Source organism: Callorhinus ursinus, unplaced genomic scaffold (genome assembly GCF_003265705.2).
Source record: "Callorhinus ursinus isolate GAN/ISIS: 27379988/994484 unplaced genomic scaffold, GSC_fseal_2.0 scaffold101, whole genome shotgun sequence".
NCBI classification, from domain to species: Eukaryota; Metazoa; Chordata; class Mammalia; order Carnivora; family Otariidae; genus Callorhinus; species Callorhinus ursinus.
The window spans coordinates 592091-616327 of NW_027397163.1; the positions used below are offsets into that span (position 1 = coordinate 592091).

Sequence of the window (24237 nt, forward strand, 5' to 3'; positions counted from 1 at the left end):
AATTTAAAAGATCTTATTGTCTTTAGTCAACGGTACATGAATTGGGCATCACCCCATCCAGCGGTTAGAAAGGATCTCTAAGGAACTGTACAAAATAAAAGACGTATAGGCAGAAGGGAGCAGGACAAAGAAGTTATATTAGCAAGAAGGTTCCCTTTCTTTAGGTGCTGTCAGGGATCTGGCTGGCAGATTACTTCACTGGTGCTGACTGGGTAGTTCTAGATTGGCTGGTTTACGATTCCATTTCTGGGAGAGGCTGAAACTGTAATTAAATTAAGTATTACGTCTTGGTTTGGTGATGTGGGGCTTAGCATAAGTGACCCCATTTTGGTACTGTTGTCTCTTTTTTAACAAGAGGTACACATGTCACCATCTTATTCTGTGTGATGCTGTGGATGCAGGGGGCACTAGGTATGGGGGAGTCTGGAAGCACCAAGGACTGTGGGTTACTTTCACGGACAGAAAGAAGCCCCTGGTTCTGGTTACTCTCTAGACACTGGTAGCTACAATATAAAGAAGGCAGCAGAGATCTTAGGATGAAGAGCCAGAGGAGAATGAAATCTCCCTATTATCCCAGGCAGACTCCATGGTAGCCTTGCATAACCCCTTGAATTCCTCTCAAATACTTGTCCACGGGAAAGTGTAATACTGCTGCAGCACCTGACTCTTTTGCATGTTAAAATGCTTGGCATTCACTTAGAAAAAAGAACTGAAATTCAAGTGATAGCGTTTGGGAATGGTTCATACTGAGGAAGGAAGCTACCACAACAATGTAGACAGGACCCTTTGTTTTATGGTTTTTGTTTTAAAGATTTTATTTATTTGACAGAGAGAGTACAAGCAGAGGGAGTGGCAGGGAGAGGGAGAGGGAGAAGCAGGCTCCCACTGAGCAGGGAGCCCAGCATGGGGCTCGATCCCAGAGCCCTGGGATCATGACCTGAGCCAAAGGCAGATGCTTCACTGACTGAGCCACCGACGTGCCCCAGATAGGACCCTTTGGGTGAAGTCAACATCCTGCTATTTTTGCTGCTTTAGAATCTGTAGTAGAAATTGATGTGTTGCAGTGTGTACTTCCCTGTTGTATAAGTTTTAGAGGGGGTTATCCCCATTAGAGAGATGTGTCGGGGGGAGAAGTATTAGTGAGACCAAATCTGCCATGTGCCAGTGGTGGATGCAGAAGAATTTAGCATGAGTACCTCCATCCTTTTTATACCCAAATTTTTCACTATTTAGATGATTTTCTGTTTGTTGGTAGTTCAGAAGGCTCAGTCTCAATATCCTGTGCAAGGTGTCATCACATCTCTGCCAGTAAGAGTAGCTAGTAAAACATGGCAAAATTGAAAGTCCTGGTTAACAGTGAAAGTTAATTGGGACCCAGTAAGCAAATGTACAATGCTCGAACCTTCCAGCAGTAAAGGAAAAACCTGTTTTCTGTTTGGTACCTGCTATGGTCTGAATATGTGTGTACCAACAAATTTTATATGTTAAAACCTAACTTCCATGGTGATAATATTAAGAGGTAGGGCCTTCAGGAGATGAGTAAGTCATGAGGGCAGAGACCTCATGAATGGGGATAGTACCCTCATAAAAATGGCCTAGGCAAGCTCCCTTGGCCCTCCATCATTTGAGTACACAACCAGAAATTTCTATGGGCTCTCACCAGATATCTGCTGGTGCCTCAATCTCAGACTTCCCAGTCTCTGCCCCCGTGAGGAAAAAAAAAATGTGTTGTTTATAAACTACCCAGTCTCTGGCATTCTGTTTCAGCAGCTGAGATAGAATAAGACAAAAATTGGTAATTAGAACTGGGGCTACACCTGTGAAACATACTTAAAAGTGTGGACATGGCGCTGGAACAGCATAATGGATAGAAGATGGAAGGGGAGTGCACGGTAGAAGAAGCCTGCATCACCACAAAAGGACCATTAAGGGCGATCCTGGTGAGAGCTCAGAAGAAAAGAGAAGAACTGTAGAGAGACCTTCCATCTTCTTGAGAACACCTCCATGCTCCTGAGGAGGGTGTTGTAGAAATATGGACGGTAAAGGCCATTCTGGTGTGTTCCCAGACAGAAATGAGGAATGCTTTACTGGAAGCCGGAGGAAAGGTGATTGCTGTTAGTTAGTTAGTTAGTTAGTTAGTTAGTTAGTTAGTTAGTTAAATTTCTAAAAGATTTTATTTATTATTTATTTATTTGAGAGAGAGAGAGAGAGCAAGTGAGAGAGAGCACGAGCGGGCGTGGAGGTGGAGGCAGAGGCAGAGGGAGAAGCAGGCTCCCAAGGAGCAGGGAGCCTGATGCGGGGCTGATCCCAGGACCCTGGAATCATGACCTGAAACGCAGGCAGATGCTTAAACCGACTGAGCCACCCAGGCGCCTTAAGGTGATTGCTGTTACAATGTGGAAAAGCATTTGGCTGTATTGTGTTCCTGTCCTGGTGTTTTGTGCAGGGTAGACCTCGTGAGCAATGGAACTGGATCTTTGGCTGAGGGAATGTCTCAGCAAAGTGTTGAAAGAACAGTGTTTTCTCTTGGATGCTTCTAGTAAAACGGGAGAAGAGAGAAATTATGTAAATATGGAATTGTTAATCCAGTCTTGGGGGCAGCAGTCTGCCCTGTGTCTTCCCCTCCTTTATGGGTCCAAGAAGAGTTGTTGATTTTTTAATCTGTTCAGTTTTTTACCTTTTGTTAGGAAGAAATAACAACTTTCAAGATGCTTACATGTGGAACTGGAAACCATAAGTCCCTATTCTAAAACTGTCAAATTTATAATTAAGTGACATTAAGGATATTCATGTTTTTACGGAACTGTCACTACAGTCGAATTCCACAACTTTTCTACCACCCCAAAGAGTAGTCCATACCCGTTAAGGAATACTCCCCATTCTTCCCAACCCCCAGGCTCTGGCAAAAATGAATCTGTTTTCTGTCACTATAAAACTTGAACAAAATCAAAGAAGGACTAAATAAATGGTAAATGGAGGGCTAATTCATGTTCTTCAAAAGTTAGATTCAATATTCTCAAGATATCAATTGTTCCCAATTGATCTATAGATTTGGTGCCATCCTAGTCAAAATCCTAGAAAGTTTTTTCCTTAAGTACTCACTACACCCAATATGGGGCTTGAACTCATGCCTCTGAGAGCAAGTGTCCATGCTCTTCCAACTGAGCCAGCCAGGTGCCCCCCCTGCAGCAAGTTATTTTGTGGATACTAACAAGTTGATTCTAAAGCTTATATGGGGAGACAAAAGACCTGGAATAGCCAATACAGTATGGAAAGAGAAGAACAAAGTTGGAGGACTGACTCCATGTGACTTCAAGATTTATCATAAAGCTGGAGTAATCAACACAATGTTATATTGGTGAAAGAATAGACCAGCATCTCAAGTGCACTTGAGATGAGCATGGGGTAATGTATGGAAGTGTTCAATCACTATATTGTACACCTGAAACTAATATAACACTGTATGTTAACTAACTGAAATTAAAATAAAAACAACAAAAAATAGATCAGTAGATCAATGGAACAGAATAAAGAGCTCAGAAATAGACCCCCATCGATGCAGTCAACTAATCTTTGACAAAGAAGCAAATACAATGGAGGAAAGTAGTCTTCTGGACAAATTGTACTGAAGTGACTATCCACATGCAGAAAAGTGCATCTAGAGATCGATCTTATACCCTTCACAAAAATTAATTCAAAATGGATACAGACCTAAGTGTAAGGTGAAAAATTATAAAACTCTTCAGTACGTAACTAGAGAAAACCAGGATGGCCTCGGATATAATGAGCACTTTTTATTTTGATTTATCTATCTATCATCTATCTATTTAAGAGCACAAGCAGGGGGAGCGGCAGAGAGAGAAGCAGGCTCCAAGCTGGGCAAGGAGCCCCATGCAGGACTCGATCCTAGGACCCTGGGATCATGACCTGAGCTAAAGGCGGTCGCTTAAAGACTGAGCCACCTAGGCATCCCAAAAGATGGACATGGTTTTAAAAAAATTAAAGGACTCTGAAGATGTGAGAAATGGTCAGTACCTGAAAGGGTGTGGGGGAGAACAAACTGGCATCACAATTCATAAAACACCTGCACACACACGCATGTGGGTGCCCGGGCAACATAGAAAAAATATTCTGATCTGTTAATTCAGTTATCTGCATTATTACACAACAGGGATCATGACTGCCTTTCTGTATCATCAAATATATGTTAATGACATCATTTTCAAAGGTTTCTGTCTGCTCCCACCACAAACTGTTAATCCATTTTCCTCCCTGCTTTTGGTTCACTTTCAAAGCTGTGATGTCAACGCCTTCACACTCCCTCTGGGTCTCTTGGGGACGGAAGCTCCCCTCACCAACGCACAGGCCATCACACCTGATTGCCCTGTGCAACCACCGACCCCTGAGAGGGAGGACGGGGCAGGGATCTGAGGACACATGGTAGCTCTGGGAAGCATTCTGAAAAGGGATAACTCACCCAACCCTGGTTCCACCAGGTGAGCCTACACACTCCCATCTCCCCCCCATGTGCACTATGCAACATCGCCACGCCCATTCCAGCAGGAGCTCCGCCCCTAGAATCCTGCAAAGGAACCTACCCTTCTAGAAGTTTCTGCCCCAAACCCTCACACCAGTCAGAGGTCTCAGGCTTAATGTGTCTGATGTCCCTAGCTTAGTGCTATTGAAAACAGGCCTGGGGGACCAGCATCAGCACCAATGGGGCACTTAAGAAAGATGCCATTTTACATCAAAAACTAATGATGGGGCGCCTGGGTGGCTCAGTTGGTTAAGCGACTGCCTTCGGCTCAGGTCATGATCCTGGGGTCCCGGGATCGAGTCCCGCATCGGGCTCCCTGCTCAGCGGGGAGTCTGCTTCTCCCTCTGACCCTCTTCCCTCTCGTGCTCTCTCTCATTCTCTCTCTCTCTCAAATAAATAAATAAAATCTTTAAAAAAAAAAAAGAAACCAAACGTATTAAAAAAAAAAAACTAATGATGTATGGTGATTAACATAACAATAAAAAATTTAAAAAAAAAAGAAAAATGCCATTTCGTGGGCCCAACTGCAAACCTGCAGAATCATGACTTCTTAATAGTGGGGTGCTGATCCCCCAAGGGATCCCCAAAGCTTTGGAAGAAATGCTTAGCTAAGTGTTTCCCGTCTGCTTTCCTATTGGGAAGGTTGATGAGTTAACTACCATCACCTGTGCCCTCCCAGACAGAGTCTCTGTTGGTCAGGGTGGAAGCATCAATGTCGCTTTAATTATGTGCTCGGGTTATTGTGAGACCAGGGTTAAGCATGAGGGCTCCCAGGTGCACTTATGAGAATTGACTGCAGGCTTTGGTTCAAGGGAGGTAATAAAGTCTGTTCTAGGTGGGTTTGGAAGGAGCAGGTCAGTGGAGCTAAAATCCACATGCTGTTGCAGATTTTGCGGGCGTCTGTGGCCGGGGGCGGGGGGGTGGGGCATGTGAAGACAGGGAAGGAGAAATTCACGTGTCGGTCTCCACGTAGGAGCTCACTGACCCTGAATCTTAGCTGGGACAAAGGATGGTCTTTCTACCTTTCATGGACCTTGTGCCTGGGATGCAGTGATAACAGGTGAAGGGTCTGTGCTGACACCCCTAAAGGCATATTCTTCGGTTGCAGACGTGATTCCTCCACATAATATCGCCTGAGAGCACATCCCAGAGTTGAAGGAGGAAGAGGAGAAAATGTCAAGTTCTCAGGTAAATGTCCTGTCCTGAGTCAGAGGCTGTGTCTGCTTGTCTTCCTGAAATGCCATGATTTAGAACCCTTTAATTTCTTACTTCTGATGTTCTGTCTAGGGAGTTTGTTTTCAACTACCTTCCCTCCCCTCCCTTTTCTTCCCGACAGTCAAGGTCAGCTCTTGAAAATATTTCTTCCCTATGTCCCAGGGTCAATTCTCCATTCAGACTTTCTATATGGCATGAGTTAATGACCTTCAACTATTGAAAATATTCCCTGTGAGAGACCAACATGGGAATGCATTGGTATGGAAGATTCTTAGTAGGTGGGGCCAGGTGCTTGGCTTTCAGTGAAGAAGGTGAAAATGTGTCATGTAGGTTCCATGTAGATGAAGCATCAGCTCTGTAGAACAGGGTAAAGAATACACACATTTAAACAGAATGATATTCTTGGGCCAAGATAACTCAGAAAGTTCTGAAAAAGAAGAGTGCTTAGAAGATATTTGCTTTCTGGAAGTCCGAAGAAAGAGTAAGTACTAAAATATACTCTAGAGGGGTGCCTGGGTGGCTCAGTTGTTAAGCGTCTGCCTTCGGCTCAGGTCATGATCCCAGGGTCCTGGGATCGAGCCCCACATTGGGCTCCCTGCTCAGCGGGAAGCCTGCTTCTCCCTCTCCCACTCCCCGTGCTTGTGTTCCTGCTCTCGCTGCCTCTCTCTCTGTCAAATAAATAAATAAAATCTTTAAAAAAATAAAAAAAATAAAATATACTCTAGAAATTACCAAGAATATGGGCACTCCGTGGCTTGATGTTTGAAAAAAACTGAGGTCTTTCATGTTTATAGATTATGATTCCCTTGATTTTACTTTCTTTTTTTTAGGATTTTATTTATTAGAGTGCAAGAGAGAGAGAGAAAATGAGCTGGGGGGGGGGGAGGAGGCAGAGGGAGAAGCAGACTACCCGCTGAGCAGGGAGCCTGATGCGGGACTTGATCCTAGGACTCTGGGATTGAGTCCTGAGCCAAAGGCAGATGCTTAACCGACTGAGCCACCCAGGCACCCTCTCTTGATTTTTCTAGCCATTTAATATCACAGTGTTGATTCTGATACATTAAGCACCTGTAACAATGTGACTCATTATGTACATTGGGTTCAGGTGCTCTCGGCCAGATCCCTCCACTGTAAGTTTAATATTTTTTTCTCCTTTATTATTAATAAGTACCTTGGGCTTTACTGAGAGATACTCATAAATCACCTCATTTAATCTGGAAACTCCCATTTCTTCTCAATTAAACCTTGCTTGTAGTTTGCTTTGGAGAATAAAGGATTCTTCCTCTTTTACTAGATATACTAGCTTTTGGGGTGCCTGGGTGGCTCAGTAGTTAAGCAGCTGCCTTTGGCTCAGGTCGTGATCCCAGCGTCCTGGGGTTGAGCCCCACGGCAGGCTCCTCGCTCAACGTGAAGCCTGCTTCTCCCTCTCCCACTCCCCCTGCTTGTGTTCCCTCTCTTGCTGTGTCTCTCTGTCAAATAAGTAAACAAAAAATCTTAAAAAAAAAAAAAAAAGATATACTGGCTTTTGCAAGTGAAGGTTTTAATCGGGCCTTTGTCTTGTAAGTTTCCATCTATTCCACACTCATGACACAGACCTATTCCTTATCAGTTCTCCTTTGCTGCAGAAAAAGAAAACAAGAATCACATAATGAATACATGTTCTACAGTCTTAAGATTATAAAATATAACTCAACACAAAAGATAAGTGAAACAAAAACTTCCAAAGAAAGACAAGAGCCAGAATTAGCGAGGCACCTGGGTGGCTCAGTTGGTTGAGCGACTGCCTTCGGCTCGGGTCATGATCCTGGAGTCCCGGGATCGAGTCCCACATTGGGCTCCCTGCTCAGCGGGGAGTCTGCTTCTCCCTCTGACCCTCTTCCCTCTCGTGCTCTCTATCTCTCATTCTCTCTCAAATAAATAAATAAAATCTTAAAAAAAAAAAAGAGCCAGAATTAGCTATTTTAGTTCTATCAATGTAAGTCTTCAGAGTGTGTTTACAAGCCATAAAAATCCAGACCCACAAATAGATCTGTAAGTTTTAAGCAATTGAAAATATTTCTTTATTTCAAGACAATGAACAGTTTCTACACCATCCCTTATATATATACATATATTTTACTTTTTAAAAAAATATTTGTTAAATGTAATCTTTAGCCCCAATGTGGGGCTCAAACTCAGAACCCTGAGATCGAGTTGCATGCTCCACCAACTTAGCCAGCCAGGTGCCCCTAATTCTTAAAAATTTAACTATTTGAATCATTTATCTCTTTAATTGATCAATTCTGTATTATTACCTTCTTAACATTTTTCCATTACTCAGTTTCAAAACCTGCTATGAACATTATTTTAGGGTTGTCTTGTATATTTGAGTGCTCCACTTAGACAAATTCAAGGTCAGATAATCTGGGATAACACTCAGGCTCTATAATTACTATTTACAAAGGTATTCTTTTGAATCGTGAAGAATACCACTACTGCTTGCAGAGAATATTTTTGTGGTTTTATGGCTTAATTTATGAAAAACTGTTAGAATGATATCTAGTATGTAGTATATGTTCAAGAAGAATTGTTTCCATTCTTGATATTAGAACTTGTAATTTCCAGGGTGCCTGGCTGGGTCAGTCAGTGGAACCTGTGACTCTTGATCTCAGGGTTGTGAGTTCAAGCCCCATATTGGGTGTACAGATTACTTAAATAAATAAAACTATAAAAAAATTGGAAACCCAGGCACCACTCCAGAATTTGTCTCCAGTTCATTGTTGTACACATTGACATTGGAGAAGTGAACTTCCAACTCACGGTGACTTTTTCATTTGAGAATTATGTATAGTTTTCATGCATTCAAAATGTATATTCCTGTGTTGGTGCCTTAATTTTATATGTTATGTTTCATAAAAGTATACTATCTATACTTCTACACTATTTCTGTGGATCTTCCATCCTTTTTCCTCAGGGTTAGAAAATGCAGTAGAGGGAGCCTGGGTGGCTCAGTTGGTTAAGCAACTGCCTTCGGCTCAGGTCATGATCCTGGAGTCCTGGGATCGAGTCCCGCATCGGGCTCCCTGCTCAGCAGGGAGTCTGCTCCTCCCTCTGACTCCCCCCTCTCGTGCTCTCTCTATCTATCTCATTCTCTCTCTCAAAATAAATAAATAAAATCTTAAAAAAAAAAAAAAGAAAATGCAGTAGAGAATAATACTATGTTAAATTCTTTTTTCTTTTTTTTTCTTTTTTAGTTTGGTCTGATATTCCTTTTTTTTTTAATTTAAATTCAATTAGCTAATATATAGTACATACTTAGTTTCAGATATACTGTGTTAAATTCTTAATGGATATTCAGGTCCCTCACTTAAGTCAGAACCAGTTCTCCTAATTCTCTCTTTTCCGGTTGGGTCAAATCTGGCACTCGGTCACTGTGGTATTTATTGCAGGCACTGCTGACATTCAGGGATGTGGCCATAGGGTTCTCTCAGGAGGAGTGGGGATGCCTGAACCACACTCAGCGGGAACTGTACAGGGATGTGATGTTAGAGAACTACGGACACCTCCTCTTCCTGGGTGAGGATGACTCCTTCCAGATTTCCCAAACCACACTCAGGGTTTTGTGCCTTCCTTTGAAGACTGTCTCTTGGATGATTCCTCTTTGAATGACTGGAATTCAGATCGAGGCAGAAAGGGAAATAAGTAGGGGTTTGTAAATGTAGAGAAACACCTTCATGATGTTTGCTTTTCAGCCTTAGCTTCCCCTTCCTTAAGGGGGTAACATCATCACTTCTGTAGATGAGTGGCAATTCTAAACGTTGACTGGTATAAAGTGATGTTGCTCACATCTTAAACTCCCTATTTCTACTCTTTATTATTGTAGGGGTAGTACTTGGAAGTGGAGGTCAGGTTGTGGACGTCAGAAATGCCTCCTGTGTGTTCTAAAGGGGCAGCTGTTGGGGAACAGCAATAGGGAAAGCCCCTTCTAGAAATCTGTAATGTCCTCTCCTCTCTACTGAGCACAATCATGATCGAAAGCTAGACTCTCCAGCATGCGCATATTCCTTTTTTCTCATAAACAGGTCTCTTTGTGTCAAAGCCAGACTTGATCATGTTTTTGGAGCAAGAGAGGCAGCTCTGGGACGTGAAGAGAAAGGAGACAGTGGCCTTCCATCCAGGTAGGTGGGAATGAATGAGGCAGATGACAGGGGGGCGGGTGTCCAGATGTATAGGAGGAAGATAGACCTCAACTGTGGTTCAAGGAACTCTCCTTCAGTGGAAATTAGTTTGAGAAGCCTGGTGTTACTTCTTACCCTCTCACAGAGGGACACCTGCTATCCAACATTATGAAGCTCTTACCTTCACTAAGGATTCTCCTTCAGCTCCAGTGATGGTCCATCACATCCACAGGGAGGACCAGGAGACTCCCCTGGGAGTGGGAGGGGAGTCTCCATAGTCTGAGAGCTTCTCCATTGCCGTCAGGGCCCTGGGAAATCTCCCCATTTCTGAGGACCTTAGTATTAAGCCCTTTGTAAGTTCTGTTTTGCCTCATGTGAGATGCATGTGAGGGTAGTGAGGATAGTGGTGGGCAAATTGGGGTTTGGTGCAGAAATTCTGGCAACACTGGAGACAACATCCCATGTTTTCTGGTTTATGCTTTCCCATAGTATGGAGGCTTTAATCTTAACTGTACAAAATTGAGACTCAGGGGCACCTGGGTGGCTCAGATGGTTAAGCATCTAACTTTGGTTCAGGTCATGATCCCAGGACCCTGGGATGGAATCCCGCATCGGGCTCCCTGCTCAGCGGGGAGTCTGCTTCTCCCTCTGCCTCTGCTGCTCCCCCTGCTTGTGCTCCCTTCCTCTCTCTGTCAAATAATTAAATAAAATCTTTAAAACAAACAAAAAACAAAATTGAGACTCAGTGAATTTATCAGATAACAAAGCACCCCCCTAAAATGAGAAAATGTAATGCTTTATTTCCCTTCAAAAGTTCATTTTTCTTCGTATTAACTAACATGAGAAATTTCTACTCTATATGTACCATTCCTCAATGGTGAAATAATGTAATATAATTATTTGTTGCCTAGAATTCCTACCTAAATAATGCCATAGGTGAGCTAGAACATTTGGAACTCAGAACTTGTAGGCTTTAATAAAATTTTTTTTAAAGATTTTATTTATTGATTTGACGGAGACACAGTGAGAGAGGGAACACAAGCAGGGGGAGTGGGAGAGGGAGAAGAAGGGTTCCTTACGAGCAAGGAGCCCGGTGCGGAGCTCGATCCCAGGACCCTGGGATCATGACCTGAGCCGAAGGCAGACGCTTAACGACTGAGCCACCCAGGCACCCTGGCTTTAATAAAATTTCAATTGTTACCTTATTTCTTAATAATTGCATAATGTTGGGGCACCTGAGTGGCTCAGTCGGTTAAGCATCTGCCTTTGGGTCAGGTCAGCAGGGAGCCTGCTTCTCCCTCTCCCACCTGTGCTGAGATTTGGTCAATCTCTCTGTCTCAAATAAAAGAAATAATTGCATCGGGCGCCTGGGTGGCTCAGTCATTAAGCGTCTGCCTTCAGCTCAGGTCATGAGCCCAGGGTCCTGGGATCGAGCCCCGCGTCGGGCTCCCTGCTCGGCGGGAAGCCTGCTTCTCCCTCTCCCGCTCCCCCCCCCCCCCGGCTTGTGTTCCCTCTCGCTGTGTCTCTCTGTCAAATAAAAATCTTCAAAAAAATTTAAAAAATAGCATCAATTTATAATTTCATCTTATAAGAAATTCTTGTAACTTTGCCATGTGTGTTTTCACTTTCTAATTAGTTGTATATGAGATTCATCTTTAATTTTTTTTTTAGATCAAAAGTTCTGATAGGACATGGACATGTGCTTTATAGGAAGTGAGGTAGATAATTAGCACAGTCCCCATAGTTAAGAAAAACTATTGTTTATAAATGTAATTTTATTTCAGGGGAAATTAATCACTAGATTTTTTTCTTCTACTTTCCTCAGAATGTACCCGAATTTCATTCAAATACTTATTTTGTATTAAGTCATTGCCAGTATATTTTACAGTGTTGGTGGTGGTTATTTAGAAATGAAAGGATTTTGTTTGCTTGGTTCTAAAGAATGAATTATAGCCTTACATTCTGCATAAAAGGAGGACTATACTAATAACATTTTTAATGTATTTTAAGTGCATGTTTGTAAAATTTTTCATTAGACCTTTTTATGGTTGATTTTAATGAATATTTACAATTTTACTGTCAGTGAAGACATGCAAATAATTCCAATGCTTGTTTTTCATGGGGTCACAGTCACAGTTTAAAAATACAGTTACATAGTGGTTTTCCTTTTAAGTAATTCAACCATTTTTTATGTAGAATTTTTTCGATTAAGTTTTGTCTTATTCTGGTTTTGCAATTCCATAATTATGGAATTGCACGTACTTCTTTTTGTTTCGAACTTCCCACAATATTAAGTAATTGTGGTTTCCTTTTTACCTGTGTATTTTATTATAGGATGACAATTTTTTTTTTTTAAAGATTTTATTTATTTATTTGAGAGAGAGAGAGAGAGAGAGTACGAGAGGGAAGAGGGTCAGAGGGAGAAGCAGACTCCCTGCTGAGCAGGGAGCCCGATGCGGGACTCGATCCCGGGACTCCAGGATCATGACCTGAGCCGAAGGCAGTCGCTTAACCAACTGAGCCACCCAGGCGCCCAGGATGACAATTTTTAAGTCGGTAGATTTCAAGACAATGTGAGTTTACCTCCTATGAAATCAACTTTATGCCTTTTGCCAATAAAATTATGTATTTGTATCAATATTACGCATACATACTTTGTAACTCATCTTGTGTATTTCTTTCATTGGTTAGTGGTCAGTGTATGTTGTATCATGTCTTTGAGTTGTCATAATAATAGAATTAATTTCATCATCTATTTATTGGTGAGTTTATATTCTCCTTGCATGAGAGAAACACTTTTTTGAAGTGAAAGTAATTTTGAAACATTTCCAACCTCAGTATCAAGTTTAGGTATTACATTTTATCCTTACTTGTGCTGCTATACACACAACATGCTTTGATACCGTTCTCATTACCTTTTGTGTCTTCTGTATGTATTTTCATTGTGCTTTCACACAGATTACTTAAAACAACGGAAAGAGTCAAAAAAACATTTTAAACTGATATTCTCAATTGCATCCAAAATTATTTTACTTATCTCCACCCCTGCACCCGCTTTATGTTACCAGTATCACAAATTCTTTTATGTTATGTACTTTATTACCTAGACTTAAGATTTTTATGCTTTAGTTTATTTTTTTATTTTTTTTTTTAAAGTTTTTTATTTATTTATTGAGAGAGAGAGAATGGTAGAGAGAGAGCATGAGAGGGAGGAAGGTCAGAGGGAGAAGCAGACTCCCCGCCGAGCAGGGAGCCCGATGTGGGACTCGATCCCGGGACTCCAGGATCATGACCTGAGCCAAAGGCAGTCGCTTAACCAACTGAGCCACCCAGGCACCCTATGCTTTAGTTTAAAAACATTTGAGGCAGGGCGCCTGGGTGGCTCAGCCGTTAAGCATCTGCCTTCAGCTCAGGTCGTGATCTCGGGGTCCTGGGATCCAGCCCCGCATCGGGCTCCCTGCTCTGCGGGAAGCCTGCTTCTCCCTCTCCCACTCCCCCTGCTTGTGTTCCCTCTCTTGCTGTCTCTTTCTCTGTCAAATAAATAAATAAAATCTTAAAAAAAAATAAAAACAAAACATTTTGAGGCAAAAATAAAAGCAACTTGTGCTACCTCATTACAGCACTACAGGTTTCTATAATTGTGAAAATATTTATATTTAGCAGAGAGCTTTATGTTGTCATGTGGTTTTAGTTACTGTTTAGAATCCTTTTATTTCAACTAGAAGCACTTCCTTTAACATTTCTGGTAGGACAAATCTACGGGTAAACTTACAGGAATTTTTACATGGGTAAGTCTTCACTTCTACCTTCATGGAAAACAGTTTTCCCAGATAGAGTACTCTTGGTGGATATTTTGATCTTTCAGTACTTGAATACAGTGTCCCATGCAGTTCTTCCGAGCAGGTTGGCTGTGAATCCCATTGCTAATCTTACAGGAGCTCTCTTGTACAAGATATATTGCTTTTGTCATACTGCTTCAAAATTCTCTTTTCACCTGTGACTTTTTTCATTGGTTAATTGTAATGCATGACTGTGTTCATGTCTTGACCTTTATCCTATTTTGAATTTCCTGAGCTTGTTGAATTTGTCTCGTCTTTCCACATACGTGGAAAATACAAGCCCTTAGATCTTCCTGTAAACCCTCTGGCCCCTTTCACGCTCCTTTCCTTTTGGGGTCCCCTTATTGTGCCTCTGGGGTAGCTTATTGGTATCCCATTAGTCCATCAGTCCCTAGACTCTTTCCTTTTCCATGTATTTCTTTGGTCCTCTCAGCAGATAATTTAAAACAAGGCATCTTTGGGTTGTCTGATTCTTTCTTCTGCTTGATCAAGTCTGTGGGTGACCCTTGGTGTGTTTTTAACTTCAGTAATTGTACTCGTCAGCTCCCAATTTCTGGTTGATGGTTTTGTTATATTTTCTGTGTCTTTGGGTTTACATTTTGGTCATGCATCGTTTTCCTGATAACATTTAGTTACCTATCTATTTTTCTTCTTCCTCCATGAGCATTTTTATGATTGGTATTTGAATTCTTTGTCAGGCACTAAGTAGTTGTTTATTAATTTAGGGCCAGTTTTGGAGATTTATTTCATTCCTCTGATTGGAACATGTTTTCCTGATTCTTTGCCTACCTTATTATCTTTTGTTGACATTTGGGAATTTTAAAAAAAGCAGCCTCTGGGCCCAGGATTATGGACTTGCTTTGTACAGAGGAACACAAATAAGGTATTCTGGGGCCTGTCACACATGTTTTAGGCATTTGCGGTCTGAATTTTTGTAATCTCCCAGTTTTAAAAGTGTAGTTACACCTTTAGAGGGCATGATACCTTCCTCTCTGTCTGCAGCTCTGTAGTCTCTCCATTTGTTGAACAAATGCTCACCTTTGATCTGAGCAGCTACCACAGTGCATCCAGAGGGTGTTCTCATTCCCACAAAATGTATATGGCCTTTATTAGGTTGAGGAGGTGTCCTTCCATCCCTACTTCATTGAGTGTTTTTAATCATGAAATGTCCAATATGTTCAAATTTGTGTTGTATCAATACCATGTTATTTTGATCTTCATTTTGTTAATGTGGAGTCTTAAATTTATACTTTTCCATATGTTGGAACACTCTTAATTCTAGGAAGATTTCCCACTTGATTATGTTGTAAAATGGCAAAATGTACTTTTGATCAGTTTGCTGTATTCTATTGCGGACTTTGCATGAATATTCCTCACAGGTAGTACTTTGTAGCCTTTTTTTTTTAAATAGTTTTTATTTTTATTTATTTAAAGATTTTATTTATTTATTTGACAGAGAGAGACACAGCGAGAGAGGGAACACAAGCAGGGGGAGTGGGAGAGGGAGAAGCAGGCTTCCCGCTGAGCAGGGAGCCCGATGCGGGACTCAATCCCAGGATCATGACCCGAGCTGAAGGCAGCCGCTTAATGACTGAGCCACCCAGGCGCCCCCTTTGTAGCCTTTTTTACTTGTAGTGTCTTCCCCTGACTTTGATAACCTGGTAATGCTGTTACTACAGAGAGAGTATTTGTTAATTTCTCTTATCTTCTCTCCTTGGAAATGTTTGAGGAGATTTGAAGTACTTTGTCATTAAGTGTCTGTTGGAATCATCCAGTGAATTCATCTGGCACAGGACTTTTCTTTTTGGGGAGTTTTTTCATTACTCTTTCAATCTGCTTAGTAGTTGTAGATCAGTTGTGTGGGTTTTTTTTTTTTTTTTTTATTTCTTCATGATAGAGTCCAAACTGCTTATACCTTTTTTGGAAATTTATTCTTGTCTTTTGGTATTAATTTGTAGCCACATAATTATCCATTTTTGCCTCTTATAATTACTTTTATTTCTCTGGTTTCAGTTATACTGTGTCTGCTTTCATTTCGTTTCTCATATTACTTGGTCTTTTCTCTTTCATTGTTAATTTAGTTAAAAGACTGTCAGTTTTGTTGCTCTTTTCTGACAGCCAACACTTCATATTGTTATGTTCCTATTTTCACAATATCCTCTTGTGTTCATTCCAGTATTATGCTTAAAATTCCTTCTTTCTACTAATTTTGTGCTCATATGGTACTTTTCTTTATTATTTGAGGTATAGGAAAGTGATTTGTGCTACAACATGATAATACCACAGAATTATCTATTAGGATACGTGGTGAGTATATTCTGTGCAAAGGTAGGTGTCCATAGAGGAATGAAGTCCTGATGATTCCTTCTCAACTATCTTTCTGACATTCTCTGATTGATTTGAAGCTTGTATATTAGAAATCATCAGTATATTCACCTGAAAGTAGTAAGTGGAATGATTTTACTTTTCTCTTACTTGATATCTTTCAGTCATATCCTCACATGACACCCAGAACTTCCTGCGAAAGCTGAGCATAGAAGCTTCTTTCCAAAAAGTGTCAATGGGTAGATACAAAAATACTGCTGCTGAGAATTTACGCTTAATGACAAATTGGAACAATGATGTGGAGAGTGAAGGACATCAAAGATATCATGAAGGACATATCCAAACAGAGACAACTGCCTTTAATAAGAATCTCACTGCCCCAAATAGTGAAGGATATAAAACATCATGGAAAACCTCCCCTTTTAAGTCAGCTGCTTCCACAAAGCAGTGTGTTTCAATAAGCAAAAGCTGCGATCAAATAATCAAACATACCTATTTGTGGAAAGACAATTTGGAAAATCTGAAAAGTTATCTAGTCCATGCTGAAAATAATTATTTGAACCATTTTGAAGATAGGATTGGATTGACCTATCAGTCAAATAGTTCTGCAAATCAGAAATTGAAAAAATGAAGAACATGCTAAGTGGGATCCGCTAGAGAGGTGCATCACAAAGAGTCGACCCTACAGAATTACCAGAGCCCTTTCAAGGGAGACAGAATTGCTCAATGCACTGAATCTGAGAAAACACTTAACCAGGACTCCAGTGTTCATAGATGTGTGAGGACTCAGTTTCCAGAGAACCGATATGAATGTTATAAATGTGGGGAAGTCTTTTCTCAAAGGGTTAACCTTATTATACATAAGAGTATCCATGTGGGAGAAAACCCTTATGAATACAGTCAATGTGAGAAAGCTCCTCACCAGTCTTCCGGGCACCTGGGTGGCTCAGTCGGTTGAGCGACTGCCTTCGGCTCAGGTCATGATCCTGGAGTCCCGGGATCGAGTCCCGCATCGGGCTCCCTGCTCGGCGAGGAGCCTGCTTCTACCTCTAACCCTCCCCCCTCTCATGTACTCTCTCTCTCTCTCTTTCTCACTCTCTCAAAATAAATAAATAAATCTTAAAAAAAAAAAAAAGACTAAATATAAATAAGACAAAGCCTAGTGGAGAGAGAACAGACATTTTTAAGGAATGTGGTAAAGTCTTCGACTGGCACTCAACCCTATCTCAACATCAGCAAATGAATACTGGAGTGAAACCGTACAAATGTGAAGAACAAAGAAAATGATAAAACCTTTAAGGACTGTTCATCACTAACTGGACACAGGCAAATCCATACTGGAGAGAAACTCTACAAATGTAAAGAATGTGGCAAAGCCTTTAAAATTCGCTCAGCACTTACCCGGCATCACAGAATCCATACTGGAGAGAAACCTTACAAATGTAAAGAATGTGGCAAGGCCTTTAACTGGCACTCACTTGTTAATCAACATCACAGAATTCATACTGGAGAGAAACCTCATAAATGTCAAGAAAGTGGCAAGGCCTTTAAGCAGCAATCACACCTTAGTAACCATCATAGAAATCATACAGGCAAGAAACCTTAAAAATATAAAGAACGTGAGAAGACGTTTAAGGACTGCTCAACCCTTACGCCACATCAGAGATTCATGTTGCCGAGTCACTCTACACATATAAAGAATGAGTCCAACATCTCTCTCCCTGGACTCACAACATCATGGTTATCACATAGGAGCAAAACTGTAAAATGTGAAGAAAGTGGCCAAGGCTTTAACTGGAATTCAATCCATACTCAATGTCACAAAATGCACACTAGATTCAAACCCTAGAAACACAATGAATGTGGAAAGACATTCATTTTAATATACACTTTAGCAAACACACAGAGTGCTAAAGAAGGTAATTTGAAAAATATAAATATTTAGAAAACTATTTGAACATCAAATGTCAATAAATGTCACAGATATCAAGTAAAAGGAGTACATCAGTCACTCTATTCAGACAGTACTCTGTATCAAAATAGTTATTATTCCAAGGAGAAAGACAAATTTAAACACTTAGAAAAATGTATATGCTATTATGTTTGAAAGATTTAGTGGGTGAAATTTTCCATAGATATAATTAATTTCAATGTGCTTTTTTGTTACATTGACCCTATTTGAGATTTGTGACTAGCAAATAATAATGTATTTTATTCTCAAATCACTTCAGAAAATTCATTTATCCCTAGTGGGTGTATGAAACCATGAGGCTGATTGGTGCTACATCAAAGATATTAGATACCCTTCTGCATTAGGTGGAGTTCATGCATCCCTAATTTTCCATGGAAGATGAAAGTATAATACACAACATATGAAGAAAATCCAAATGGAGCTGTTCTTTATGGTTATAACATTGATGTAAGTTATGAAATAGGTGTTGAGAACATCATTCTTCTCCATTTATTAAAACCAAAGAACTTCCTGAATATTAGAAATACGATGTTTTACTAATTGCTCTTTAAGGAGAAAAAGGTGGCACTTCCGTTAACTACTATGTATCTTTGTAATAGCAATCATTAGAGAGAATGAGTTGATGTGGTTGAAATGAAGAAATCCTGATGGATAACGGAAAGAGATAGTTAACTGTTCCTTACAATGCCATACGATTGTACACACACATTTGTTAAGACTGTTTTCAGGACTGAAATTTATGGAAATCACTATTCCCACATCGTGATATCAGCATTTGAGTGCTTTTTAATGCTTGTATTCTGTATTTTGAAGAGGGATAATAGAGTGGATTTGAAACGCATAACATAGTCTATGTGTGAACTTAATATATTTTAATTAATAAAACATAATGGTTTTCGGGGCGCCTGGGTGGCTCAGTCGTTCAGCGTCTGCCTTCGGCTCAGGTCATGGTCCCAGGGTCCTGGGATCGAGCCCCGCATCGGGCTCCCTGCCTGGCAGGAAGCCTGCTTCTCCTCCCACTCCCCCTGCTTGTGTTTCCTCTCTCGCTGTGTCTCTCTCTGTCAAATACATAAATAAAATCTTTATAAAAACAAAAAACAAAAAACATAATGGTTTTTAATGTATTAACATGGATGTGTAATGAATGACATGTTTCCCCACCACCAAGGTGAACCTATCTCATTTTTTTTTTTTAAAGATTTTATTTATTGGGGTACCTGGGTGGCTCAGTTGGTTGAGCGACTGCCTTCGGCTCAGGTCATGATCCTGGAGTCCTGGGATCGAGTCCTGCATCGGGCTCCCTGCTCAGCGAGGAGCCTGCTTCTCCCTCTGACCCTCCCCCCTCTCATGTACTCTCTCTCTCTCTCTCATTCTTGCTCTCTCAAATAAATAAATAAAATCTTTAAAAAAAAGATTCTATTTTTTTATTCATGAGAGACGGAGAGAGATAGAGAGAGAGAAGCAGAGGGAGAAGCAGGCTCCCAAGGAGCAGGGAGCCCGATGCGGGACTCGACCCCAGGACCCTGAGATCATGACCTGAGCCGAAGGCAGATGCTTAACCATCTGAGCCACCCAGGCCCCCGAACCTATCTCATTTTATTCAAGGTTGTAGGGAACTGATATCTATCACCTATTTGGTAATGGGATGGAATAATATTCCTAGGAATCCATTTTCTCAGTGGCCTTAAGGTTTAAATAATGTGTGATTCCCCCTGCCCCCTAGTTTATCTGTTGTATCATTTTCTCCTCTTTGTGCTATGATATTATTATGGATATATTACAGATTATGTAGAGGGTTTTTTTTTTTTGTTTTTTGTTTTTTGTTTTTTTTTACGTGGAGGTATTGTTGATGTTTTAGCTCATGTACTCCATGATACTGCTACTTGGCATCCACTTTGTGTAGCCAGCACTTTTGCAGGGGCCTTGACCTTACACCCGCCCTTCTCACTAGTGCTTCCCTAGACAATACTCTGTAGAGTCACAAGGTAATGTAACTTGAGATGTGACAACCCAATCCACTCTTGTGAGCAACCATCTCTCCTTTTTCCCAAGGCTTTCCCCGCCTGTGTCTCCTAGAAAAGACTCCCACGAAGCTTCCCTAGACCTGTTTTAGTTTGAATCGCCTAATCTGGACTTAAACTGGGACTCTAAAGCGCTCCACCATGGCCCATAATAAAGGTGTGTGCCCCACTATATATGTGGGGCTATTGCTTTGATGCTTCTATGAAGTACATGTGGGCATATGACCATGCCGCATGTGTAATAGATACCCCAGAAGTAGGAGAAACCTTCCCCAATGGAGTGATATTGTAGCCCAGGTAAGAGATAGAAAAATCTATAAGATGAAAAATTAGCTTGTGGAAAACAGATGTCTCGAGGTGTACAATGGACTCCGTAGATTCAGAAAAATAATTTCTGCTTGTTTTATTTCCTAGTTGTCTACAGTATTGCAGTTGTATTTTTCCTCATTTTTGTTTCCAGCTACATAGGCATCACAACCTTTTTTTTTTTTTTTTTTTGCCTGAGTTGTGCAAGAGTGTCTTCACTAAACACTTGAGACAGAGAGATGGAAGGCCAATGGGTATTCAGACATTTAGCACGAGGTTGTGGGCTGTGAATCTAAGTAAAACATGAAGACACCATCCTTAGAGAGAAAGGTAAGACCTATTAAAAGAAAATGTGAAAAACTCTTGTGGGGAGGGAACTAGAGGTGGTCCCCATTAGTCACTGCAAAGGAACAGGCAGCTCTTGGTGGAGTCATCTGATAAATACATGTAATGGAGGGAAGGAATTGGCAAATGTGGTGGGTGTCTGAGGAGTAGGGAAGTCTTACTTTATCTTGATGATTTAACTGAATTCCTGTTTGTTACTGAAAACCAGTTGCTATTGGATGACAATGATGACTGTGATCACACAGGCCACATCACACACACAAATCAGTGGCGCTGGATGGAGAGGGGTAAGGGATGATGCAATCATTTGGGCATAGCTTTAAAAAGTCAAGTGGTAGAGTAGCTGTTGGAGATGAAGAAGCCTTCTGGACAGTGGAATAGGCAGGGCTCAGCAAGATGTGTGCTGTGGTTGAACCCAAGCATTACTATCCCGGGGATTAAACCCCAATCAAGTTTCAATCCACCGGGTGACCCTTCAGGGAAGTTGCTGCACTGCTGTGTGGAGCCTTCCTGTAGTGAATTCCATGATCAGTATAGTCCTGTGCTCTGGCTCTGTCCATGGCACAGATTTGTTGGAGGAGTTCAACAGTGAGAAGCAGTGAACATTTCTGCTTCAAACAGTCTAGCCCATGTTTATTGACCACAGAATGAATAAAGAAGATTTGATATGTATATACAATGGAATATTAATCAGCCTAAAAAGGGATGTAACCTTGCCATTTGCCGCAACGTGGATGGACCAGAGAGTATTATGCTGAGTGAAATAAGTCAGAGAAAGACAAATACCGTATGATTTCACTCCTATGTAGATTTCAACCAAACAAGTGAGCAATGAGAAAGAAAAAAAGAAAGCGAGAGGCAAAGTAAGAAGCAGACTCGTAACTATAGAGGATAAGCTGATGGTTGCCAGAATGCAGGTGGTTAGGTGGATGCACTAAATAAGTGATGGGGATAGGAGTGCCCTTGTGACGAGCACTGGGTGTCTTACGGAATTGTACAATCACTATTGTACTGAAATGAATATTGCCTTGCGTGTGAACTAACAGGAATGTAAGGAAAAACCTTTAAAAAATGCTTTTTTTTTTAAAGATTTTATTTATTTATTTTAGAGAGAGAATGAGATAGAGAGAGAGCACGAGAGGGGAGAGGGTCAGAGGGAGAAGCAGACTCCCCGCCGAGCAGGGAGCCCGATGCGGGACCCGATTCCGGGACTCCAGGATCATGACCTGAGCCGAAGGCAGCCGCTTAACCAACTGAGCCACCCAGGCGCCCCTAAAAAATGCTTTTTACAGATTGGAGAAACTTTTTGTCTTAGGTCACCTGGCTCCCAGCAGTTGCACAAAATACATCTTTGGAAAGAAATTGAAACATTTATCTTTTCTCCCTTGCTGATTCCTCACAAATTTGGAGAATCACACAGACTATTCTTATATTTTTATTGTTTTGTTTTGTTTTTTAAAGATTTTATTTATTTGAGAGAGAGACTGAGAGAAAGAGAGCACATGAGAGGGGATAGGGTCAGAGGGAGAAGCAGACTCCCTGCAGAGCAGGGAGCCCGATGTGGGACTCGATCCCGGGACTCCAGGATCATGACCTGAGCGGAAGGCAGTCGCTTAACCAACTGAGCCACCCAGGCGCCCTATTCTTATATTTTTAAACCAACATATATATATTTGCATATTTTCAATAAGCATCTGTTCTGATTATGACAAGACACTGATTCCTCCCAAATCTGGAGAATCACACAGACTATTCTTATATTTTTAAACCAAATATATATATATATTTGCATATTTTCAATAAGCATCTGTTCTGATTATGACAAGACACTGATTCCTCCCAAATCTGGAGAATCACAGACTATTCTTATATTTTTAAACCAAATATATATATATATTTGCATATTTTCAATAAGCATCTGTTCTGATTATGACAAGACACACTGATACTGCTTGTAGGGGTACCTGGGTGGCTCAGTGGGTTATGCATCTGCCTTTGGTTCAGGTCATGATCCCAGCATCTTGGGATTCAGCCAGCATCAGTCTCCCTACTCACTGGGGAGTTGCTTCTGTCTCTCCCACTGCCCTTTCCCCTGCTCATGCTCACTTGTTCTCTCTCTCTCTCTCTCTCAAATAAATAAAATCTTAAAAAAAAAAACAAACCCAGAATTTAACAAACCCTGGTCATATAACCAAAGCTTTGACTGGAATGTCATAGCTGAGAAAAAGCTGCATAGACTCAGACATGACTCAAATAGCTATAAAGGATTAAGATTCACTTTATGGAACCGATGAAGCCCCCTTGGAAGTATCAGCCTGAAACCTTCCATACAGAGTTCTCAGCAGCCTTACGAGGTCAGTAAAGAAGATCATTTCCTAACAGGTACAGGAACCTAGAGATATTTGGGGGACCTCAAGAAGAGAGGAGTTCACCCAAATCTATAGGTGTCGCAGGCATTGTCTGGTAGCAAGTATTTGGCTTGGCTTCTGGCCTGGAGAGGCTGTTAAAAGTTCATTCTAGAGGGGCGCCTGGGTGGCTCAGTTGGCTAAGCGACTGCCTTCGGCTCAGGTCATGATCCTGGAGTCCCGGGATCGAGTCCCACATCGGGCTCCCTGCTCGGCGGCAAGTCTGCTTCTCCCTCTGACCCTCTTCCCTCTCGTGCTCTCTATCTCTCATTCTCTCTCTCTCTCAAATAAATAAATAAAATCTTTAAAAAAAAAGTTCATTCTAGAGATTCAATATGAAATGTTCAGCAAAGCTGGTTTTAAAGAGTCTGTAAGTTAAAACTATTCTTGGTGCACTTATGTAAATAATCAGGCCACATTTTCTTTCTTGAACTAGACTTATTTTACAATAAAATTAGTGTTAATTTGGGTGTGTTTGGTAACAGAGTGATTATAAAGAAAAATGTTTCCATAACACATCTTTGTAGATAAAAGATTTTAATACTATTCATTATAAAGTGGACTAGATCCTGATTTTTTTTTCTAGTGTCATCCAGTGCCAGGCTCCAAATCCCCATTTTGATCTTTCTCCCAAGTTTCTAACTTGGAATCATTTGAGAACTAAAACTGCCTTTTTCCCGGAAGCTCTGCAGACTTAATATAAAGGACTTGATGTAACAAAATCATCCTAATAGCTCATGTAGAGACCACCTTAGGGCTTTGGCTCAATGGGGCCCCTGAAAACATTAGCAGATGCATTTGAACAATAAACCAGGAAGATCTGTCAGGTGTTTGCTACCTGCCCTCAGTCTATCTGAAGATACTTCAAGTCTGACATCTTGATGTCTGTTCAACTGGCTACCCTTAGAAGACAAAAACTAGCTTAACATTTGATCTAATCATGAAGCACAGTTCTTCTTTTGTTTTCATATAATTGCCTCATTTAATTACATTACTTGTACCACAGGGCAATCCTTGAAAATACACCTGCATCGTTGCCTCCTGAAATGACTGACTCAGCTGACCTATTGTCAGGACTAAAATGCAGGATCAGTGATATGAAACAATATATCAGG

General features: G+C 41.0%; 2 protein-coding genes across 2 annotated transcripts in view; one reads left to right on the forward strand and one right to left on the reverse strand.

Annotated features, from left to right (window-relative positions):
• The window catches only part of LOC112806790 (uncharacterized), a 909505-nt gene that overhangs the window by 72425 nt on the left and 812843 nt on the right, over nucleotides 1-24237 (reverse strand). The window lies entirely within an intron of this gene.
• On the forward strand, nucleotides 1875-9923 carry LOC141371799 (KRAB domain-containing protein 5-like). Its single transcript, XM_073889065.1, has 3 exons — nucleotides 1875-1940; nucleotides 9181-9307; nucleotides 9814-9923. Exons 1-3 carry the CDS (start codon nucleotides 1875-1877, stop codon nucleotides 9921-9923), a joined length of 303 nt encoding a protein of 100 aa, XP_073745166.1.